The 20,688-nt window shown below is 38.3% G+C and overlaps 1 protein-coding gene across 3 annotated transcripts in view; it reads left to right on the top strand.

Annotated features, from left to right (window-relative positions):
* ST18 (ST18 C2H2C-type zinc finger transcription factor) overlaps positions 1-20,688 on the top strand; it is a 163,755-nt gene that overhangs the window by 111,142 nt on the left and 31,925 nt on the right. For all 3 annotated transcript variants that reach the window (XM_007516048.3, XM_060198463.1, XM_060198471.1), the window contains one exon: positions 7,239-7,354. In XM_007516048.3, coding sequence (XP_007516110.2) covers positions 7,239-7,354 — 116 coding nt within the window. The remainder of the gene's footprint in view (positions 1-7,238; positions 7,355-20,688) is intronic.

Consider the following 20,688-nt stretch of genomic DNA (forward strand, 5'->3'; position numbering starts at 1 on the left):
TCTTACAAAGAATCACAAAGTAGGAGTTGGGTAAGCCAAGTGTGTTCTTAGAGTCAAAGTTTTTTATTTTTAAAGGTCATTATCTGAAAATGGGTGGTTCATTGCTTAGACAATTGATAGTTATTTTGTACATACATAAAAGACCTCTGAATCACTGTAATTCCTGAGGCTAGTTTCTCAACCTGTGTTCTTTGTGCTTTCATCCTTGCTAAGTAATCTACTAATAGCGTATTTCCATACCCTGTTCTGAATCTTGGAAATAAGAAATGTGCTACTTAACATCCTCATAGCAAAATTATCATGTCCAATAAGAACAAAGATACACAGTGGCTCATGATCCACTCAACCCTGAAAAGGAGAATTATTAACAATAATATTTGTGGGGGGGGGGTTGAGAGTCCAGAGATTGAAGTTATAGACCCTTGGTCATATATCAATTAAGTGACAGACCTGGAATTTCTTAAAGTAAAGAAAAAGGTGAAAGAAAATGGGGAAAGACAAAAATGCACCAAAAACTGGAGGTGACTAAGGAATTTTGAGAAAAAAAATGATTAGATGTTAAAGAAACAAAGACTTATGAGGAAATGATGCAGAGTATGATATGGTGAAAGTAATAGTGGTCTAGGGGCCATCTCAGGACAGCAGAACCTAACTTTCTCTGACCCAGATGTACAGGATATGACCACACAAGCCAGTTACAGGGACTGACTGATCCATGATTCCCATTCCTAATGAGCATTTGTGGGGGTTATGGGATACTTCACATGGCCCAGGCAACATACGGTGTCTGAAGACCAGTTTCTGCTCTCCCACTCCTTCCCTTCCAATGTTCAACTCCTTTAGCTCCCCACTCTTTACCCCTCACAACACACACACACACACACACACACACACACACACACACACACACCCAGAAAGGGAGTGATTATTTCTAATTCATTATTATTATTATCTAGTTCATATGCACAACAGTTGCTTAATTTTGGTGGTAATTTTCAGAAAATATTGTCTGTCTCTCTCAGTGAAATAGCCTATCCAGATGCCCCCTAAAAAAAAAAAAATCCTGAATCTGGAAAAAACTCAAAATATCTCAAAAGGAAAGTACTGAGAAATAACCAGGGCTGTCAGTTTTATTCAACTGTCAGTTCTCCAAAGATTTCAGGGCTTAAAATGTTAAAAGTGCCAGATGCTATTATCTGTTATTCATGCTACCATTATGTTCCGGTCTTTACTGGAATCAATATAAATGTCCATCTGTACATTAAAGAAATTTCACTGAGCACATCTTTTCTCTAAACACACATACACACGTGTGTATATATATTTCTTCTCTCACACAACTAAGATAAAATTACTATATTTTAAATGATACTTTAAAATTTTTGCTACAAAAATTAGTGCTTTATTTTATACTGGGTACCATTCAGAAATTCATCTAGTATAAAATACTTTTGTAACATATTTAAGAATTCTTTTAGTGGTGTTCATTAGTATTTCATTTTCTCATTTTTAAATATTTTATTATATATATATATATATATATATATATATATTTTTTTTTTTTTTTTTTTTGCCAAAGCATTGCTCAGCTCTGGCTTACTGTGGTGCTGTAGATTTCACCACTGTTTTAATAGTATAGCAAATCAAGAAAAGAGATAGAGACTATCATGTTTTAATGCAATAATATAATAAAAATTTATAGATTTTTTACTTAAAAAGGCATATCCAACCCACCTGCAAGAGAGTTACTTCACAAGCAGTGAAGCAGGTCTGCAGGTGTCTATCTTTCTCTTCCCCCTCTCTGTCTTCCCCTCCTCTCTCGATTTCTGTCTGTCCTAACAATGATATCAGTAACAACAGCAATAATAACTACAACAAGGGCAACAAAAATAAATAAATAAATAAATATTTTAAAAAATAATAAATAATAATAATAAGGCATATCCAACAAAATTACCTTAATTACTAGAGCTTTATGAGATACTATATTCAACTGAATTTCTTATACTCTACAAATATTTTTTGTGTGTTAATCAAGTAATAATTTTTCATAATCAATCATCTCTTTCAAAATTCTGTATTCCTGTGCCTTCCATATTGTATAAATTCATCAAACACCTGATCTTAATCTCTAAATTTAAGTGCTTTCTTAGACATTCCTTGGCCTTTACACTTTTATTTAGGTGAAAGTGAGATGTTCTGCATTCATTATTTTACCACTTTGAACCACTTTTCCTACTCTTAGAGAGACAGAGAGGGAGAGATATCACAACACTGAAGCTTCCTCCACTGCCATAGCTGTCTCATGTGGTTCTGAGACTCCAGTCTAACTTAAGGAAATTGTATTTCAGGAACTCTGCTCACCTTATCTCTTCAGACTGAGATGTTTTTCTCTTACCTTTATCACAAAATAAATAATAACACGGCTCTTTTTACTTTATGCCATTTTTTAAAATAATGATAATAAGTCAACCAACATTCCAATAGAAAAATAGAGGCTGTTCCACATGCATATACTATCAGATTTTGCATTATCAAAAAATTGAGATCGAGGCCTGGGTGGTAGCACACTTGGTTAAGGGCTCATATTAGAGTGCACAAGGATCCAGGTTCAAGTCCCTGGTTCCCACCTGCAGGAGGAAAGCTGCTGGGAAATTGTGCAGATGCAGTCACATCTGCCATGTTGTCCCCTCAGGCTATTGCTAGCTCCCATGAGAGTTGAAACATTCTCAGAGGCCTGTTCTGCCATGTTGTGCCTTCAGGGTATTGTCAATTCCCTGGAATAGTTGGAGTGCTTTGGTTACTCCTCCCCCTTCCCATTCCCATGAAAGTTATTATCCTACCCTGGAGTGCTATGGTTACTCCTCCCCCTTCTCATTCTCACGAGAGCTATTCCCATAAAAGCCCTTCTTCCGCCCCTCGCTCTCTTGCCCGCTTTTCACCTTGGAGACGGAAGGGTGCTGCATGTAGCAGGAGTCGGCCATTTTGGCTAGCTCCACGTGGCCCCAGCTGCTGCGTTCCCACCCCAACCTTGAGACCCCTGCGCAAATAAAGGATTGTGTTCCCTTTCTGCTCCAAACCTCCTTTTTCTGCGTCCAGCCACAGCCACCACAGCAAGCGACAGAAAGCTTCACAAGTCTCTCTCCCTCTATATCTCCCCCATCCTTCTTGATTTCTGGCTGCCTCTATCCAATAAATAAAGATAATACAAAAGAATTAAAATAAATAATTTTTTTATTTGAGATTGAAATTTCTATAGTGGCATTTATGACTTAAGTCAGAATGAGGTAGCTATAAATGGAGTGGGTGGCATTACTACTAGGTTCCAAGTCTTATAATTAGAAATCACTTCATTTTAGGCATTTATTGTAAAACTTGAAAAGAATTAGCATCATTTTTACATTTTCTATAAAATTTCATGGAAACAAGGTTTATATATACTGCTTCTTTGTATCTTGGTAGGCAACTATTATCAATCACACATTTCTCTTTATTTTTACTTTTTAAAAGAATATTTGTTTATTTTTCTGTGGATTTTTAATAGAAAATTTCAGTTTCAATTTTTTTCACTTTGTTGTCAGGTTGATGGCTTACAATATAGTTATCACATAGGTACAGCATCTCATATCATCATCATAGGTGTCTGCCCCAACCTAGGTCCTCTTCCATCATCATGTCCCAGGACCCCAAAGTCTCTCTATCCCATCCCTTTCTCTCCTTGCCCACAGTCCTTACCCTCCCCCCCCTTTTTTTCAGTTAGAGATAGAGAGAGAGAAAGAGAAGGAAGAGGGAAAGAAAGAGGAAGAGGAAAAGAGAGAGGCCAAAGCTTCCGTCAGTGCAGTGGGAGCCAGCATCAAGCCTGTGTTGTGCACATGAAAAAGCAACACACTGGGGGTCAGGCGGTGGCGCAGTGGCTTAAGCGCATGTGGTGCAAAGCGCAAGGACCTGTGTAAGGATCCTGGTTCAAGCCCCTGGCTCCCCACCTGCAGGGGAGTCCCTTCACAGGCGGTGAAGCAGGTCTGCAGGTGTCTGTCTTTCTCTCCCCCTCTCTGTCTTCCCCTCCTATCTCCATTTCTCTCTGTCCTATCCAACAATGAAGACAGACAACAATAATTATTACAACAATAAAGCAACAAGGGCAACAAAAGGGAATAAATAAATAAATTTTAAAAAAAAAGAAACACACTATCCAAGCAAGATTTAATGTACAGACGGGCATTTGACCTCTTTATTTTTAAATGATATATATTTATCTGCTACTATAGCTGTCACAGGTATCTGCTGGTGATTTAGAAAACCCCCTCCCCCCAACTAAGACCTACAGATGCTCAAGCCCCTTATATAAATTGGTGTATCATTTGCATTTATGCAATACTCCTTCATTCTTTAAATCATCTTCCATCCAAGTACTGACCAGGCCCAACCCTATTTAGCTTCCAAGATCAGACAAGATTAGGAGTGTTCAGAGTGGCCTGGCCATAGAATAAATAATCTCTAGATTACTTTTAATACCTAGTACAGTGCATATGTTATATAAATAGTTACTGTACTATGTCTAGTGAATAATAACAAGAAAAAATAGTCTGAAATCATTATAGGCCTAATTGTATCATCTGAATTGTTGATCTACAGTGGGTTAATTCCACAGATGTGGAACCTGCAGGTCAAAAGATTGATTTTATTTACAATAAGATGAAATGATTACTATTAATAACTAATATTGGGCTTGGGGTAGACAGCATAATGGTTATGTAAAGAGACTTTCATGCCGGAGACTCGAAGGTCGCAGGTTCAATCCCCTGCACTACTATTAACCAGAGCTGAGCAGTATTCCGGTAAAAAATTAAAAAATAATATTAACTAATATTAAGAAATGTTATCAAAGTGGTTTTATTTATTTATTTACTTATTTATTTTGCCTCCAGGATTATTGCTGGGGCTTGGTGCCTGTACTATGAATCCACTGTACCTGGAGGCCATTTTTTCCCTTTTGTTGCCCTTGTTTTATCATTGTTGTAATTATTATTGTTGTCATTGATGTTGTTGGATAGGACAGAGAGAAATGGAGAGAGGAGGGGAAGACAGAGAGAGGGAGAGAAAGATGGACACCTGCAAACCTGCTTCACCGCCTGTGAAGCGAACCCCCAGCAGGTGGGGAGCCAGAGGCTCGAACTGGGATCCTTATACTGGACCTTGTGCTTTGTGCCACATGTGCTTAACCCGTTGCGCTACCGCCCAACTCCCATCAAAGGGGTTTTATTCATTTTCTCTGAAGATGTCACATGAAATAGTTTATCATATGTTTCTCATGATGTGGCTTTTTGTAAAATGGTTGAATTACTATGAAAGTAGTTAAAGAAAATTACATTTGCCTATATGACTAAAATCAATTTTCAGATTTTTTTTGATTGAAAAAATTCTGCAACATTTTTGGCCATTGGCTTTGAATGTAGACACAATACTATAAAAATTACATATTGCTATTATATTTATTTTTTTTCCCTTTTTGTTGCCCTTGTTGTTTTATTGTTGTAGTTATTGTTGTTGTTGTTGTTGGACAGGACAGAGAGAAATGGAGAGAGGAGGGGAAGACAGAGAGGAAGAGAGAAAGATAGACACCTGCAGACCTGCTTCACCGCCTGTGAAGCGACTCCCCTGCAGGTGGGGAGCCGGAGTTCGAACTGGGATCCTTATGCCGGTCCTTGTGCTTTGCACCACCTGCGCTTAGCCCACTGCACTACAGCCCGACTCCCATATTGCTATTATAGTTTTTTTTATTAAGTGAGATTTACTGTAAGTGATTCAAAATCTTTTTCTTACCTTATGAAAATCAGTACTTTTGAGAATTGAAACCCATTTTTATGCAGTAGTGGATTTGATTTTACAATTAAGTCCAGAAAGAATTACATTTATAAGGTGTAAGCATAGTGATGAAAGTGAACTAGTAATGTTGCTATGGAAAATTATAATTTGTTTTTTTAAGATAATGAACATGTAGCAAGTATATGCTTTGAGATGATTAATGAGTCTTTTTAAATTTATGTGTTGATAGAGAGAGATTGAGAGGGAAGAGGGAATATAATGAGTCCTTCTTATGGAATAAGATCATTATTAAATGAAGACCAAGAAAGTTAGAAATGTACAACAAGAAATTCTACTCAATGACTAGTAGCATTACAAGATACCAACTTTGTAAAAGAAGTAAGTTACATGAAAATAAAAATGAAAGTTATGTGAAAATAAAAACAGAAAAATCTAGCTGCAAAAATGTTGTGGACTCAGTTATTATATATTTAAACAACTAATTCGTATTTTCATTATTTGCATGTTAAAAATGGCATACTGTTAATCTAAACATTTTAAATATCCTTGTATTGTTATTTTATTGGATAGAGACAGAGATAAACTGAAAAGGGGAGGAAAGATGAAGAGAGAGTCACCTGCAGAGGAGAGATAGAATAGAAAAGAGAGACTTCACTGCATCTGAAGCCTGCCCCACCTCCCCAACATGTGGGGATGCAGACTTGAACCTGGGCCCTTGTACATAGTATTATGTGTATTCAACTGGGCCCACAAGTGCTTGCCCCCTAAACTAAACTTCTACCTTTTTAATTTTTTAATTTTTTTAGTATCTTCATTTATTTGACAGAGACAACCAGAAATTCAGAGGAAGGGGGAGATAGAAAGAGACACCTGCAGCACTGCTTTACCACTTGTGAAGCTTTCCCCCTGCAGGTAGGGACCAGGGGCTTAAACCCAGTTCTTTGTGCACTGTAACATGTGCACACAACCAGGTGCACCACAACCCAGCCCCTACCTTTTCTATTTTAAGTTTCATGTGATTTGTTTTTTCAGCGTATTTTTTTAAACCAGTAACTATAGTGTTCATATTTCTGTGTTCTCTGGGAAATTTTCATTATATGACAAACCCCAAAGATATTAAGTTCTTAACTTGACTGTATAGATCCAAACTGTCTCAGTTATTTACCAAAATATAACTAAAGAGGTTTTCCATCAATTAAATAGCTAGTTTTTCACTGGAGATAACAACAATCCATGACAATCAGGAAATATATTATTATTAGTATCATCATCATCATAATTATTATTTTGTATAAAAATCCTATAATTAATCTCAGCTAAGTCCCTGAGATGAAACCTGAATTTTATTCCTAATAAATTACAGTTATCCTTTCATTGTTTCCTTTTGACTTCTGTGTTTCTCTGTTTCATTCCAGAAAGACCCAGTGATCTCTCTAGAAAATTTAGAGGAAAAAAGATTTCCTAGAGAGGCCTCCATACCAAGCCCTAGACCTAAACTCCATGGAAGAGATCTCAAAAAAGAACTAATTACGTAAGTCATGTGCAGTACCATATATAATGTTTAAGATTCTGGAATTGGAAGGCTTGTGTTATATAATTTAGAACTTTGGACTCTTCTTGGGCACTTTTAATCATAAGTTAAATGCTTTATATGTAACTGTACCTATGGTCAGAGCTAGAGGATCATGACATGATCTCATGAAAAAAACAAGTCTAATTTACTTTTAGAAAGGAATATAAATTAGTGAAAAATGATTATGTCTTAACCAGAATTTATTCATCTAAAACTCACTGACCCCAGTGATACAAGTCAGGGCTTCAGAGAGTCTACAAGCCTAATTAAACTTAATTAAAGTGGAATTTTTATTTGGAGAAAGGAGTTCTTGGTTTGCATCATATTCTAAAGGGTTTTGTAACTCAGAAGAGTTTTAAGACCAGACACCTGAGGGCAGTATGTAATAGTTAAAATTATAATAGACTTCAGAGATGGAGACCAGAATCATGGGAGCAGGGACAAGGTTTTGTGGAACAGAAGGCCCTGAGTTGAACCTTAAGTGAGTTGTCCTACAGGGGTTATATAGATGAATGAAATAGTGACTTGTGAAAGTGCTTGGCTTCAGGGTTTGCATGTATAAGATGTCATGGGGTTATTTGAGAAGAAAAACAAGATAAGCTGTAGTATTTTAGGAAGCACTTACTGTAGAATTATTCGGAACAGGGTTATGGGGGAGTTTTTAGATCAGAAAGATCATATAAATGTTGAAATCCATTCAGTTGGCAAATCATGAAGGTAAGTTTTGGGAAGATGACATAGAGAAGGGGAGTCTAGAAGAAAAGGCACAAAGTACTTAATATTTATGTTGAATTTGAGAACATACCCTATGCTAGGATATGAGGGGGGAAAGGAAAGTCTACCATGAATAGGTATGAGGCCAGCTAGACCCAAAGGAGATGAAATAAGGGATACAACTGAGATGGGGGCTAAACATAAATAAATAAATGATAAAACTCCATAATCAGCTAAATGATATAACAGAAAACCAACCATAAGGTGAGAACATTTAGTGTGTCTTGGGTATATTGTGAAGGAGTTAACATTAAACTCCTACAGTTGCATTAGCTAAGACTATAAACTTGGTCAGAGTTCACACTTTTTTTTTTTTTTTTTGAACCCTGATGGTCTCTGACAATGGGTTGTTTGAACTCAGAGTGTAATACAACTTCTTATTACAACTTCTTATGGACTTCATCTTGGACATTACTTAGACAGAAGAACATGGTCCTGGGCTCCTTCCCACCTTAGCTTCTTGTTATCCTGCAGGAGGGCTGAGAGGTGACTCAACTATAAAGCACAAAAGTTACCTTTGACACTACTGGGAAAAAGCAATGTCAGGGTAGGGAGAAAGATAGGGAAGAGAAAAACATATTTCAGGCAGAAATTGTGTGACTTGTTACAGTGATATTCTTAACAGGGAACATGCTACTGACTTGGTTGTATTTTACTTGAGTACATAATTAAGAAAATAAAATGCAGGGGATACTTCTTCATATTGAAATGTATTTAATTAAATAAAAATCATATTTATGCCCAAGTATATTGAAAGATGCCAGTGAATGAGTTTCTTCTAATTTTGACTACTACTTCATCACATGTGAAGCTTTCCCCCTGCAGGTGGGTACCAGGGGCTTGAACTCAGATCCTAACACACTATAGTATATGCACTTAACCAGATGCACCACCACCTGAACCCCTAAATGAGTGTTTTTAGCCAAAGATCACCGATACAATTGGGCACTAGCTTCTCTTTTCTTATCTTGAACTGAACTTCCTGTCTGTCTTTCTTTTTGCAGCTAAACTTCTCACTTAGGTTGTCATTGCTATTCTCCTAAATCTTGCCAATCAAACTTTCACTCTCACTATTTCACCAAACCATGCTTTAAAAATTATTAGTTTGTGAGATTATGTTAGTTTATTTCCACACCTATGTATATAGGTATGTATATACAATTCACCACATTCACACAAAAACTCATATCAAAAATGACTCTCTACCTATCCCTCAACGACCCCTGCCCCATTCCTTTCCATAAATACCATATCTGGGGGCCCTGGTGGTAGCGCAGTGGGTTAAGCGCACGTGGCACAAAGCACAAGGACCAGAGTAAGGATCCCGGTTCGAGCCCCCAGCTCCCCACCTGCAGGGGCATCACTTCACAGTCGGTGAAGCAGTCCTGCAGATGTCTGACTTTCTCTCCCCCTCTCTGTCTTCCCCTCCTTTCTCTATTTCTCTCTGTCCTATCCAACAACGATGACATCAGTAACAACAACAATAATGACTGCAACAGCAAAAAAAAAAAAAAAGAAAAGAAATGACCATAGCTTTCAAAGTCTTAAGAGTCAATTCTTTATGTGTGTTATTTTTACAAATTCATTTGCTTTAATTATCTGTATATTTTTATGAGTGAAATCTTCTACCGGTTGTCTTCTACTTACTTTATTTATCATAATCACTACCTGTTTCTTGCATTTTCTCACAAGTGACACAATGACATCTACTTTAATGGCTGTGTAGCATTCTGTTGAATATATATACTCATTCATATTTGGCTATGTGGAATAGTAGAGCTATGGACATAGGAATGCTTATATCATTTCAGATGAGTGTTTTTGTGACTTTTGCTTATGTTTTCAAAAGTTTTTTGTATTATTTTCTGTAGGGGGTTGCACCAATTTGCATTCCTACCAATAGCATACCAAAGCTCCATTTTCTCCACACCCTCACCAGCACTTGTTTCCACTCTTTTTATGTAGGCCTTTCTCACTAGCATGAGGTGGTAATTCATTATGCTTCTAATTATCACTTATCTAATAATAAGTGATATGAAGCATCTTTTTAAATTTATTTATTTTCTCTTTCGTTGCCCTTGTGTTTTATTGTTGCTGTAGTTGTTATTGTTGTTGTTTTTGATATCGTCATTGTTAGATAAGGCAGAGAGAAATGGAGAGAGGAGGGGAAGACAGAGAGGAGGAGAGAAAGACAGACACCTGCAGACCTGCTTCACCACCTGTGAAGCGACTCCCCTGCAGGTGGGGAGCCGGGGGCTCAAACCAGGATCCTTATGCTGGTCCTGTATGAAGCATTTTTATGTGATTCTTGCCCATTTCGATAACTTCTTTGAAGAAGTAGCTGTTCAGATCTCTTGTCCACTTTTTATTAGGGTGCTTATTTTTGTTGTTGTTGAGATATATAATTTATTTAGATATTTTAGATATCAATCCCTTGTCTGAAATATAATACACAAACTGCCTCCTATTTTCCTAGGTTGCCTTTTTTGGTGGTAGTTTCTTTTGATGTATAAAAAACTTTCTAATTTTATCTTGTTTTTTGTGTTTGTATTATTGCTTTAGTTTTCCTGGCTAATGAGTTGGTCTAGGTCCTAAAGTATATCACCATGATTTCTGTAGTTTTAGGTTTGATGTCTAGATCTTTAATCCATCTGAGTTAATTTTTGTGTGCATTACATAATGATGGTCAATTTTCCTATATGTGGCTATTTAGTTTTCCCAACTCGATTTATTCAAGAAGCTTTCTTTTCTTCATGGTAGTGTCTTAGATTAGATAGCTAAATATGTGTGGTTTTATTTCTGGGCTCTCTATGCTATCCCATTGGTCATAGTCTCTGTTTTTGTTCCAAAGCCAAACTTTTTTTTCCTTTTTTTTTAATTGGGGAATTAATGTTTTACGTTCAACAGTAAATACAATAGTTTGTACATGCATAACATTCCCCAGTTTCCCATATAACAATACAACCCCCATAGGTCCTCTGAATCCTTCTTGGGTCTGTATTCTCCCCACCCACCCACCCCAGAGTCTTTTACTTTGGTGTTATACGTCAATTCCATTTCAGGTTCTACTTGTGTTTTCTTTTTCTGATCTTGTTTTTCAACTTCTGCCTGAGAGTGAGGTCATCCAATATTCATCCTTCTGTTTCTGACTTATTTCACTCAACATGATTTTTTCAAAGTCCACCCAAGATCGGCTGAAAACGGTGAAGTCACCATTTTTTACAGCTGAGTAGTATTCCATTGTATACATTGGATCGACCTTCTCGTGGTGCATCCCGTGAGTACCCATTCATTGGGGAAACTGACGATCCTTCCTAGCCGACTGAATCCACATGGATCCCAGTCACTTTCAAAGCCAGCAACAAGCAGCTCCTGACAGCTTTCAACCTGACGCTGTTGACTGGCTATGGAAGAAGGGCAAACGCTAGAAGAAGTATATATAGACCACAACTTGCTCAGCCACTCATCTGTTGTTGGACACCTGGGTTGCTTCCAGGTTTTGGCTATTACAAATTGTGCTGCCAAGAACATATGTGTACACAGATCTTTTTGGATGGATATGTTGGGTTCCTTAGGATATATCCCCAGGAGAGGAATTGCAGGATCATAGGGTGGGTCCATTTCTAGCCTTCTGAGAGTTGTCCAGACTGTTCTCCACAGAGGTTGGACCAATTGACATTCCCACCAGCAGTGTAGGAGGGTTCCTTTGACCCCACACCCTCTCCAGCATTTGCTGCTGTTCCCTTTTCTGATGTATGACATTCTCACAGGAGAGAAGTGGTATCGCATTGTTGTCTTTATTTGCATTTCTCTGACAATCAGACTTGGAGCACTTTTTCATGTGTTTCTTGGCCTTTTGGATCTCTTCTGTGGTGAATATTCTGTCCACGCCAAAGCCAAACTTTTAAAATGATTAATGATTATTGCTTTGTAGTATAGTTTGAAGTTAGGGAACATGACACTTTGATTGTTCTCCTTTTAGAATTTTGTTTGCTGTTTTTGTTTTGTTTTGTTTTGGTTTGGTTTTGGTGGTTTCATACAAATTTTAGAACAGTTCCATTTCCTTAAGGAATTGGGGTTGTGATAAGGATTTCATTGAATCTATAAATTTCTTTAAGTAAGATAGCTATTTTAGAAATATTTATTCTGTCAATTGATAAACACAGGACATCCTTCCAATTGTTGGTTGGTTGGTTGCTTGGTTGGTTGTTTGGTTGGTTGATTGGCATCAATGCTCTGTGCCTGCATGATTCCATCCACAGACTTCTTGTTATTTTCCATTCCATTTAAGATAGAGAACTCTGGAGAGGTGGGGTTATAGGGCACATTGGTGAGGTCGTCTTCCTGGGAAAGTTAGATTGACATCAGAGTAGCATCTGCAACTTGGTGTCTGAAAAAACATTAAGATAAAAAGAAAAATGTGGCCCGGGAGGTGGTGCAATGGACAAAGCATTGGATTCTCAAGCATGAGGTCCCAAGTTCAATCCCCAGCAGCACATGTACCAGAGTGATGACTGGTTCCTTCTCTCTCTCCCCCTATATTTCTCATTAATAAATAAACAAAATCTTTTTTAAATATATAAATAATAACAAATACTCCCAGAAAGATAAAGTGGATAGAGATGGGATATGGAATTCTAGTGGTGGGAAATGTGTGGAATTTTACCCCTATTATCCTATGGTTTTGCCAATATTTTCTATTTTTTATTTTATAAATAAAAATAAAATAAAATCCTCAAGTATGAGATACCAAAAAAAGATAGAGAACTTGGGGAGAGGGAGAAATAACAAAGAAAAGATACCACAGCTTGGTTCTCTCTCTTTTAAAAAACTTTTTCTTTATGTATTTAATAGAGACAGCCAGAAATCTAGAGGATAGGGGGAGATAGAGAGGGAGAAAGAGAGACACCTGCAGCCTTGCTTCATCACTTGTGAAGTCTTACACCTGCAGGTGGGGATTGGGGTCTTTAACACAAGTCCTTGAGCTTTATTATAAGGTGTGTTTTCAAATTGGTGCACCACCACCTGGCCCCCAGCGTGTCCCTATTGTTCATTAAGTTTCCCCTAATGCTGTGCATGATGTTTCTGTATGGTGGTTGAAGCTTGAACCCAGGCCCTCATACAGGGTATGAGATGACCTCTCTCCTGGTCCCCTTAATTTATTTTAACAATGTCCTATCGTTTTCAATGGAAAAGGCTTTCATATCTTTTGTTAAATTTACTCCAAGGTGTTTCTGGGATTGCTATAAGGTTTCCCTTTTCTGAAATACACTGATTGTGTATATAAATGCAGGTTTCTTGTATATATATCCTCCAGGGTTATCGCTGGCGCTCAGTGCTGGCATTACAAATCCACTGCTCCTGTGGCCATTTAAAAAAATTTTAGTAGTACAGAGAGAAATTGAGAATGGAGGAGAAAATAGAAAAGGAGAGAGAAAGATAGACACCTACAGACCTGCTTCACTGCTGGTGAAGTGACCCCACTGCAGGTGGGGAGCTAAGGGCTCCAACCAGGATCCTTGCGCTTTGTACTATGTGCACTTAACCCAGTGCACCACTGCCTGGCCCCCTCTTACATATTTTGTATCCTGTCACTTTGCTGAATTTATTGTTTCTAGTAGGTTTTTTGGTCGAATCTTTAGGGTATACTATGTGTATTATCATGCCATCAGCAAATATGGATGGTTTAATTTTTCTTCAATTTGGATACACTATTTCTTTTTCCTGCATGATTGCTCAGGCTAGGACTTCAACAATGTTGAAGAGTAGTGATAAAAGTAAAAATCCTATTTTGTTTCACATCTAGGAAAAAATGCTTTCAGATTTTCACCACTAAGTATGCTGTTAGACATGGGGTGGGTGGTGATGCACCTGGCTGAGTGCACATGTACAAGGATCTGGGTTCAAGCTCTCAGTCCCCACCTGTAGGAGGAAATCTTCACAATCGAAGTAGTGCTGCAGCTGTTTCTCTTCCTCCCTACCCCCCGCCCCGCCCCTCATACCTTTCACTTCTTGCTTAGGTGTTCATCAGGTATATCAGTCTCTAACTCTCCCATCCTTCCTTCCTTCCTTCCTTCCTTCCTTCCTCCCTCCCTCCCTCTCCTCCTCCTCCTTCTTTTTCTTTCTTTCTTTCTTTCTCTCTCTCTCTCTCTCTCTCTCTCTCTTTCTTTCTTTCTTTCTTCTTAATGTTTTTTTCCTGATTTGAGGAGCAGAGTGATAATGGCCATGAGGAATATGTTTGGGAGTGTTTGTCCCCACTTTTGGAAAGAATTTGAGCAACAAGGGTATTAGTTCTTCCTTGAACATTTTGTAAAATTTATTGGTGAAGCCATCTTGACCACCACTTATGTTGTTAAGAAAAGTTGATTACTGATTCAGTTTCTAATGTGATGATTGTCCTATTTCCTCCTGATTCACTGTTGGGAGGTTGTGTGATTCTAGGAATGTATCTAATTACTCTCCACTGTACAATTTGTCTGCATATAGATCCTCATAACACTTACTTTTGATCCTTCATATCTCTGCAGTATCTAATATAATGTCTTATTTCTGATTCAATTATTTTTATCACATATTTCTCTCTTTTTATTACCATCAGGTTTGTTCTTGGAGCGCGATGGCTGAATTACAAATCTATAACTCCACAAATCTATAACTCCACATAGGCAGAGAAACTGAGAGGGACGGGGAAGCTAGAGGGTGAGAGAGAAACCTGCAGTAATTCTTCACTGCATGTGAAGCTTCCCTTTACCAGCTGTGCCACTACCTGACCCCGTCTCAATCTCTTCTTTTCCTAGTGAATCTAGTGAAGAGTTTATATTGATCTTTTGAATAAGCAATTATTGATTTCATCAATATTTTTAACTGTAATTAGTGATTTAATAATGATTAACAAATTGTAAGATAACAGGGGTACAATTTCATACCACTAGAATTTCATGTCCCATCCCCTCCATTGGAAGCTTCTCTATTCTTTTATTTTTTATTTACAAAATGGAAATATTAGCAAGATTATAGGATAAGAGGGGTACAGTTCCACACAATTCCCACCCCCAGAACTCTGTATCTAATCCCCTCCCTTGATAGTCTTCTCTATCCTTGATCCCTTTCTGGGAGTATGAACCAAAATTCTTTTTGGGGTACAGAAGGTGGAAAGTCTGGCATCTGTAATTGTTTCTCTGCTGGACATAGGCATTGACAAGTTGATCCATACCCACAGCCTGTTTCTATTTTTCCCTAATCAAATACAATTCTGGAGAGGTAAGACTTTGGGATACATTGATGAGTGAGGTTGTCTGCCCAGGGAAGTCAGGATAGCATCATAGTAGTGTCTGCAACTTGGCGGCTGAAAGGTGGTGAGACATAAAGCAGGAAAATTTGGTTAATAAATAGGAACCCAAAGGTAAGAATAAAGCAGATGAAATTAAGGGTCTTTATGTGGGAACAAGCTAGGAAGTCTATCCTATGTATGTTCCAAGGGGCCCAAGGCTTTAGTCATTTTTTGCCTGAGCCTGATAATCAACATGCAGGTGGACTAAAAATATTGTCTGGGAAGATGTTAAAGTTTAAAATAGAACTAGAAATCTGGATTAGGGCAGAGTAGCTCCCAAATATGAGGAAAATAAATAAATACCACTGACTGTTTAGCCCATCTATCTGAGCTATGGCCCATATGTGTTTCTCTAGTCTTGTGTCACCTATGAGTCCCTGTCATGATATCTGAGCTTGCAGTCACAACTAGGAATATTCTAGGCTATGCTCACTTCAGGAACAAGTGGGATCAGGTTAACATTAGTTTCACTGCATTTCAGTTGTTTGAAGATTATAATAGAGGTTGTTATAGGGGACAATAATTGTCCTTTAGTTGATATATATGCTTTTGCCAGTATATCTCTTGGCCAATTATATACAATATTTCTTCTAAAGATTATCAGGGGGTGACATTAATACTGTTGCTGTCAGGATAAATTAGAAGGTATCTCTTACTCTCTTTTGTGTAGTTAATTGAGTAGACGAAGTGATTAAAGTGTGAAGGAATAAGTCCCCCAAGTTGATTCAATTAGAAATCCCCCATATAGAAAGCTAGGTGATTCTAGCGATTAAGAGCAAACCTTTAGAGGACTAGATAATGAAGGAATTTTCCTCTTTCCCTACCTAAGGACATCAGAGAATTTCTGATTAACTAAGAATATTACCGAAACCCTGTCTTGTAACCTTTGTGCCATGATGGTTATCACTAATCTGCCTGCTTGCTTCCTGGCACTGCATAGTAGTTTCGGAATGTTTATTCTAGGAATATACTCGTATAACCCCCTTGAAGTCCCCCACTCCCATTCCCTTTAAAAGGAGATGAGCTCCCAGTATCTGGGTCTCTTTCCCAAACGATGGGGCCACTGTTGGCACTTTGGTTTGGGGTGGAACCCCTCAGATCTCCTGAGGTCCTGGTGTTCTGTGTCTGTACATGTATAAGTTTGTAATAGTGGCTATTCTCTTCTTATTTAATTTTTTATTTATAAAAATGAAACATTGACTAAACCATAGGATAAGAGGGGTACAGCTTCATACATTTCTCACCACCACAACTCTGTATCCCATCCCTTCCCCTGATAGCTTTCCTATTCTTTAACCCTTTGGGAGTATGGACCCAAGGTCATTGTGGGATGCAGAAGATGGAAGGTCTGGGTTCTGTAATTGCTTCCCCGCTGAACATGGGCATTGGCAGGCCTATCCACACTCCCAGCCTGTCTTTCTCTTTCCCTAGTGGGGAAGACTTGCTCTGGGGAAGCGGAGCTCCAGGTCACATTAGTGGGGTTGTCTGTCCAGGGAAGTCTGGTTGGCATCATGCTAGCATCTGGAACCTGGTGGTTGAAAATAGAGGTAACATACAAAGTCAAACAAATTCTTGACCATCATGGACCTAAAGGCTGGAATAGTGCAGATGAAGAGTTGGAGTGGGAGCTCCATTTTGTAGATAGCTAGTAGCCATATTTTAGTTATATTCCAAAGGGCCTGTGGTTATACTAGTGTTATTTTGTTTGTTTGTTTTTGTTTGTTTGTTTGTTTATTTTGCCTGAGACTGAAATCTGATATGCAGGTGGATCCTAATTATTGTCTGGAAAGGTGATTTCATGGCCAGAAAGCTGGATCAGGGAAGAGAGTAGCTCCCAAATATGGGAAAGGTGTATAAATATTGTTGACTGTAAATCCTATCGATTTGATGTGGTCTGGGGCCCATATTCAGCTTAGGAGACTATGTGACGACTGCATCCCTGTAGATCTGAGCTCACATTCTGTGATCATAAGTAGGAACATTCCAGGCTGCTCCATTATCAGGACCCATCTATCTTTCTCAGGTGTTGCATAGAGTATATTGTCCAGCTTCCCTTCAGAGGATAGAACATTCTCTGCCATTGTTGATCTAAGTTGAGGGCAAGGTCCTATGGGGGCCCACAAAGGGATCTATTGTGTTGTTCCTAATAGGAATGACCGATAATAATGGAGAGAGGGATTTATTTGAGGTCTAGGCCCATCATGTCTGTTTGGGAATCTCAGGACTCCCAGAATAGGGCCCCAGCTGATGGAGTGGAATAATGGCTATTCTATGTGTTTGTGTGAATAAACACTTCAACTTCCTCTATTTCTTGTGTCGGCCTCAATTTGTCTCAGTTTGTAATGGGTACGACCAGAAGCAAAAATACTTAACAAAAGGTCACTGATCTTTTAAATGATATTTTTATTTTGTTTCGTTTATCTCTGTACTTTTTTTCCATTTAAATCATGCTGCTAATATTTGGGTCAATTTGTTGCTCCTGTTCTAGTTTCCTCCGATGTAATATGAGATTGTTTATTTATGATCGACTGGGCTCAGTTACCAATTTTAAATGGCTTCCTTTTATTCCACAGAGGTTAGTCCCTGTACATAGGCCTGTACTTTGACTTCCACAAGAAGTTCCCTCAGGCCATGATGTAAAAGCCTACAACTTCTCCTCTATCCCTTAGCTGTGCCATTCTGCTTTTATATAAGCAATAATCAAAGCTGGCAAGTACCACACTGCTGATAGGATATGTTAGTTTCCTTTCTACCAACTACTGTCCATATATTCATATGCCTTCAAAGAATGATGTGTCTTGCAGGCCAGCCTAAGTATGCTGTAATATATATCTGTTCTAGAAATATGTGGTTTGATGGCAAATATTCCACCATGACTCTACCTCCAGAACTCCTGAAAGCAATTTTTATATTCTCTGAGGTATTCCCATCCGGATGTTGGTTCTTGGTCCTCTTAACCCCATCAGATGAGTTATAGAATTTGAGAGTTGGTCACTCCCTCCTTCTCTGTCTATTTTCTGCCCCTTTGGCATCTGGTTTGTTTTCCTTCACAATTCACTTATTATCTCTTCTCACTTCTGTCTTCACTTTCCTTCCAGCTCTGGGAGTGAGAATCATTGGCATCCCTGCTAGCAATGCACATGCACAGTGACCTTTCCCCATCTCTTAGACCCTGCTGCTGTCTCTCCAACACCCACTGTCTTCATACTTTTCTTTGCAGCCTCAGAGCTGAATTGTGCTCCCCCTTACTCACAATACTCTTCCCAAAGATTTTTGCAGGGCATTCGTCTCTACCTGCCCTTCTTCTTGCTAATGGCATTTCCCTTTACATAAGTTTGAGTGAGACTAGCTGGAGCTTGGTGACTGGAACAACATAATAGATGGCACCAGACACAATAGAATTTCAGTCATGCTAAAAACTATTTTTCCTGTGCTGGTGACTTTGGTCTTTCCTTGACTTCTTCCCTCCTGGAGCTGTTACTCCAGATTGTTCATGTTTAGTGGATTGTACTTCTGTCTGTCTTTATTTTGAATGTTTTCAAAAATGGCAGAACTTTATCCTTTGAAGGTAGATTTTTGGAAATTGTCAGAGCCATTTCACATTAAATGTAGTGTAAAATATTGATAATTATGCTGTGCTGCATTACCATTTTGGACAGAGAAGCCAAGTGATTATTTTGTAGTGGGCCCTTCTCTTTGGCACAAAGGTGAAAAGGGAGGTTTCCAAAATGATTTTGAATAATTATTGGAATAACTATGAATTCTTCAAAAATTAACACTCTAGTGACTTCCTCCTTCTCACCTCATTAGACAGACAGGCTAGTGCTTCTAATGTAACACTTTTCATACATATATGTTGTAAAAGTCTAACAACTTTACAGTTTTACCCTATCCTAATTGTGTGTTGTTCTATATTGCTAACAGACACTTATCTGTTAGAATATACCTTAATTGCTTATCAAAAACTGTTTGATTTGGAATAGAATTTTTATGCCATCGATTAGCATAAATTTGCTAATCTATTACAGCATAAATGTGCATATGTTTGAGTGCCACTTACTGAGAGAACTTTTTTAATTTATTTTTTATTTAAGAAAGGATAAATTAACAAAACCATAGGGTAGGAGGGGTACAACTCCACACAATTCCCACTACCCAATCTCCATATCCCATCCCCTCCCCTGATAGCTTTCCCATTCTCTATCCCTCTGGGAGCATGGACCCAGGGTCATTGTGGGTTGCAGAGGGTGGAAGGTCTGGCTTCTGTAATTGCTTCCCTGCTGAACATGGACGTTGACTGGTCAATCCATACTCCCAGTCTGTCTTTCTCCTTCCCTAGTAGGGTGGGTCTCTGGGGAAGCAGAGCTCCAGGACACATTGGTGGTGTCTTCAGTCCAGGGAAGCCTGGCTGGCATCCTGATGGCATCTGGAACCTGGTGGCTGAAAAGAGAGTTAACATACAAAGCCAAACAAATTGTTGAGCAATCATGGACCCAAAGGTTGGAATAGTGGAGAGGAAGTGTTGGGGGGTACTCACTGCATACTCTAGTGTACTTCTGCTTTCAGGTATATATTTTGCACTAGTTTATGGATACGTGTGAAAATATGCTCTTTCTCACAGAACCTAGTCTATATGTAGGTTTTGGGACTTTGTTAGAAAGTGAACCACCTGGGATGTAATTAGAGAATACTATGAAAGGAAAGGTCTCACCTGAGTAATGAAGCTGAAGGGTTGTCATTCCACACGTGAAGTCTCTGGACACAGTCTGAGCTGAAGCATGTTGAGGTGGCAATCATTGCGTTGATTAGGTTGCGTATTTTATTTTATTTTATCTTTATTTATTGGCTAGAGACAGCCAGAAATCAAGAGGGGAGGTGGTAATAGAGAGGGAGAGAGACTGAGAGACACCTTCAACTTATCCTTTCTCTAATCAACTAACTATCTTCTAACTGTGCTATCTCTAATTTGAATACTTTCATTTGCAAAACATCCATACTATATGGTCCAACTGACACTGACGCATGTTATGGTGTAAGATTTTTTCACTGAAGATTTGTAGTATAACCCAACTATCAGACTCTAAAACTGAAGCTTTTCCAAATACAATGCCATCATCAAACCTTTCTTCATTTCTTTGCCTCTTTATATCACCAAACTTAAAAAAATACCTTCAAATCAAATTCATAA

The sequence above is a fragment of the Erinaceus europaeus genome, chromosome 1 (genome assembly GCF_950295315.1).
Source record: "Erinaceus europaeus chromosome 1, mEriEur2.1, whole genome shotgun sequence".
Taxonomy (NCBI): Eukaryota; Metazoa; Chordata; class Mammalia; order Eulipotyphla; family Erinaceidae; genus Erinaceus; species Erinaceus europaeus.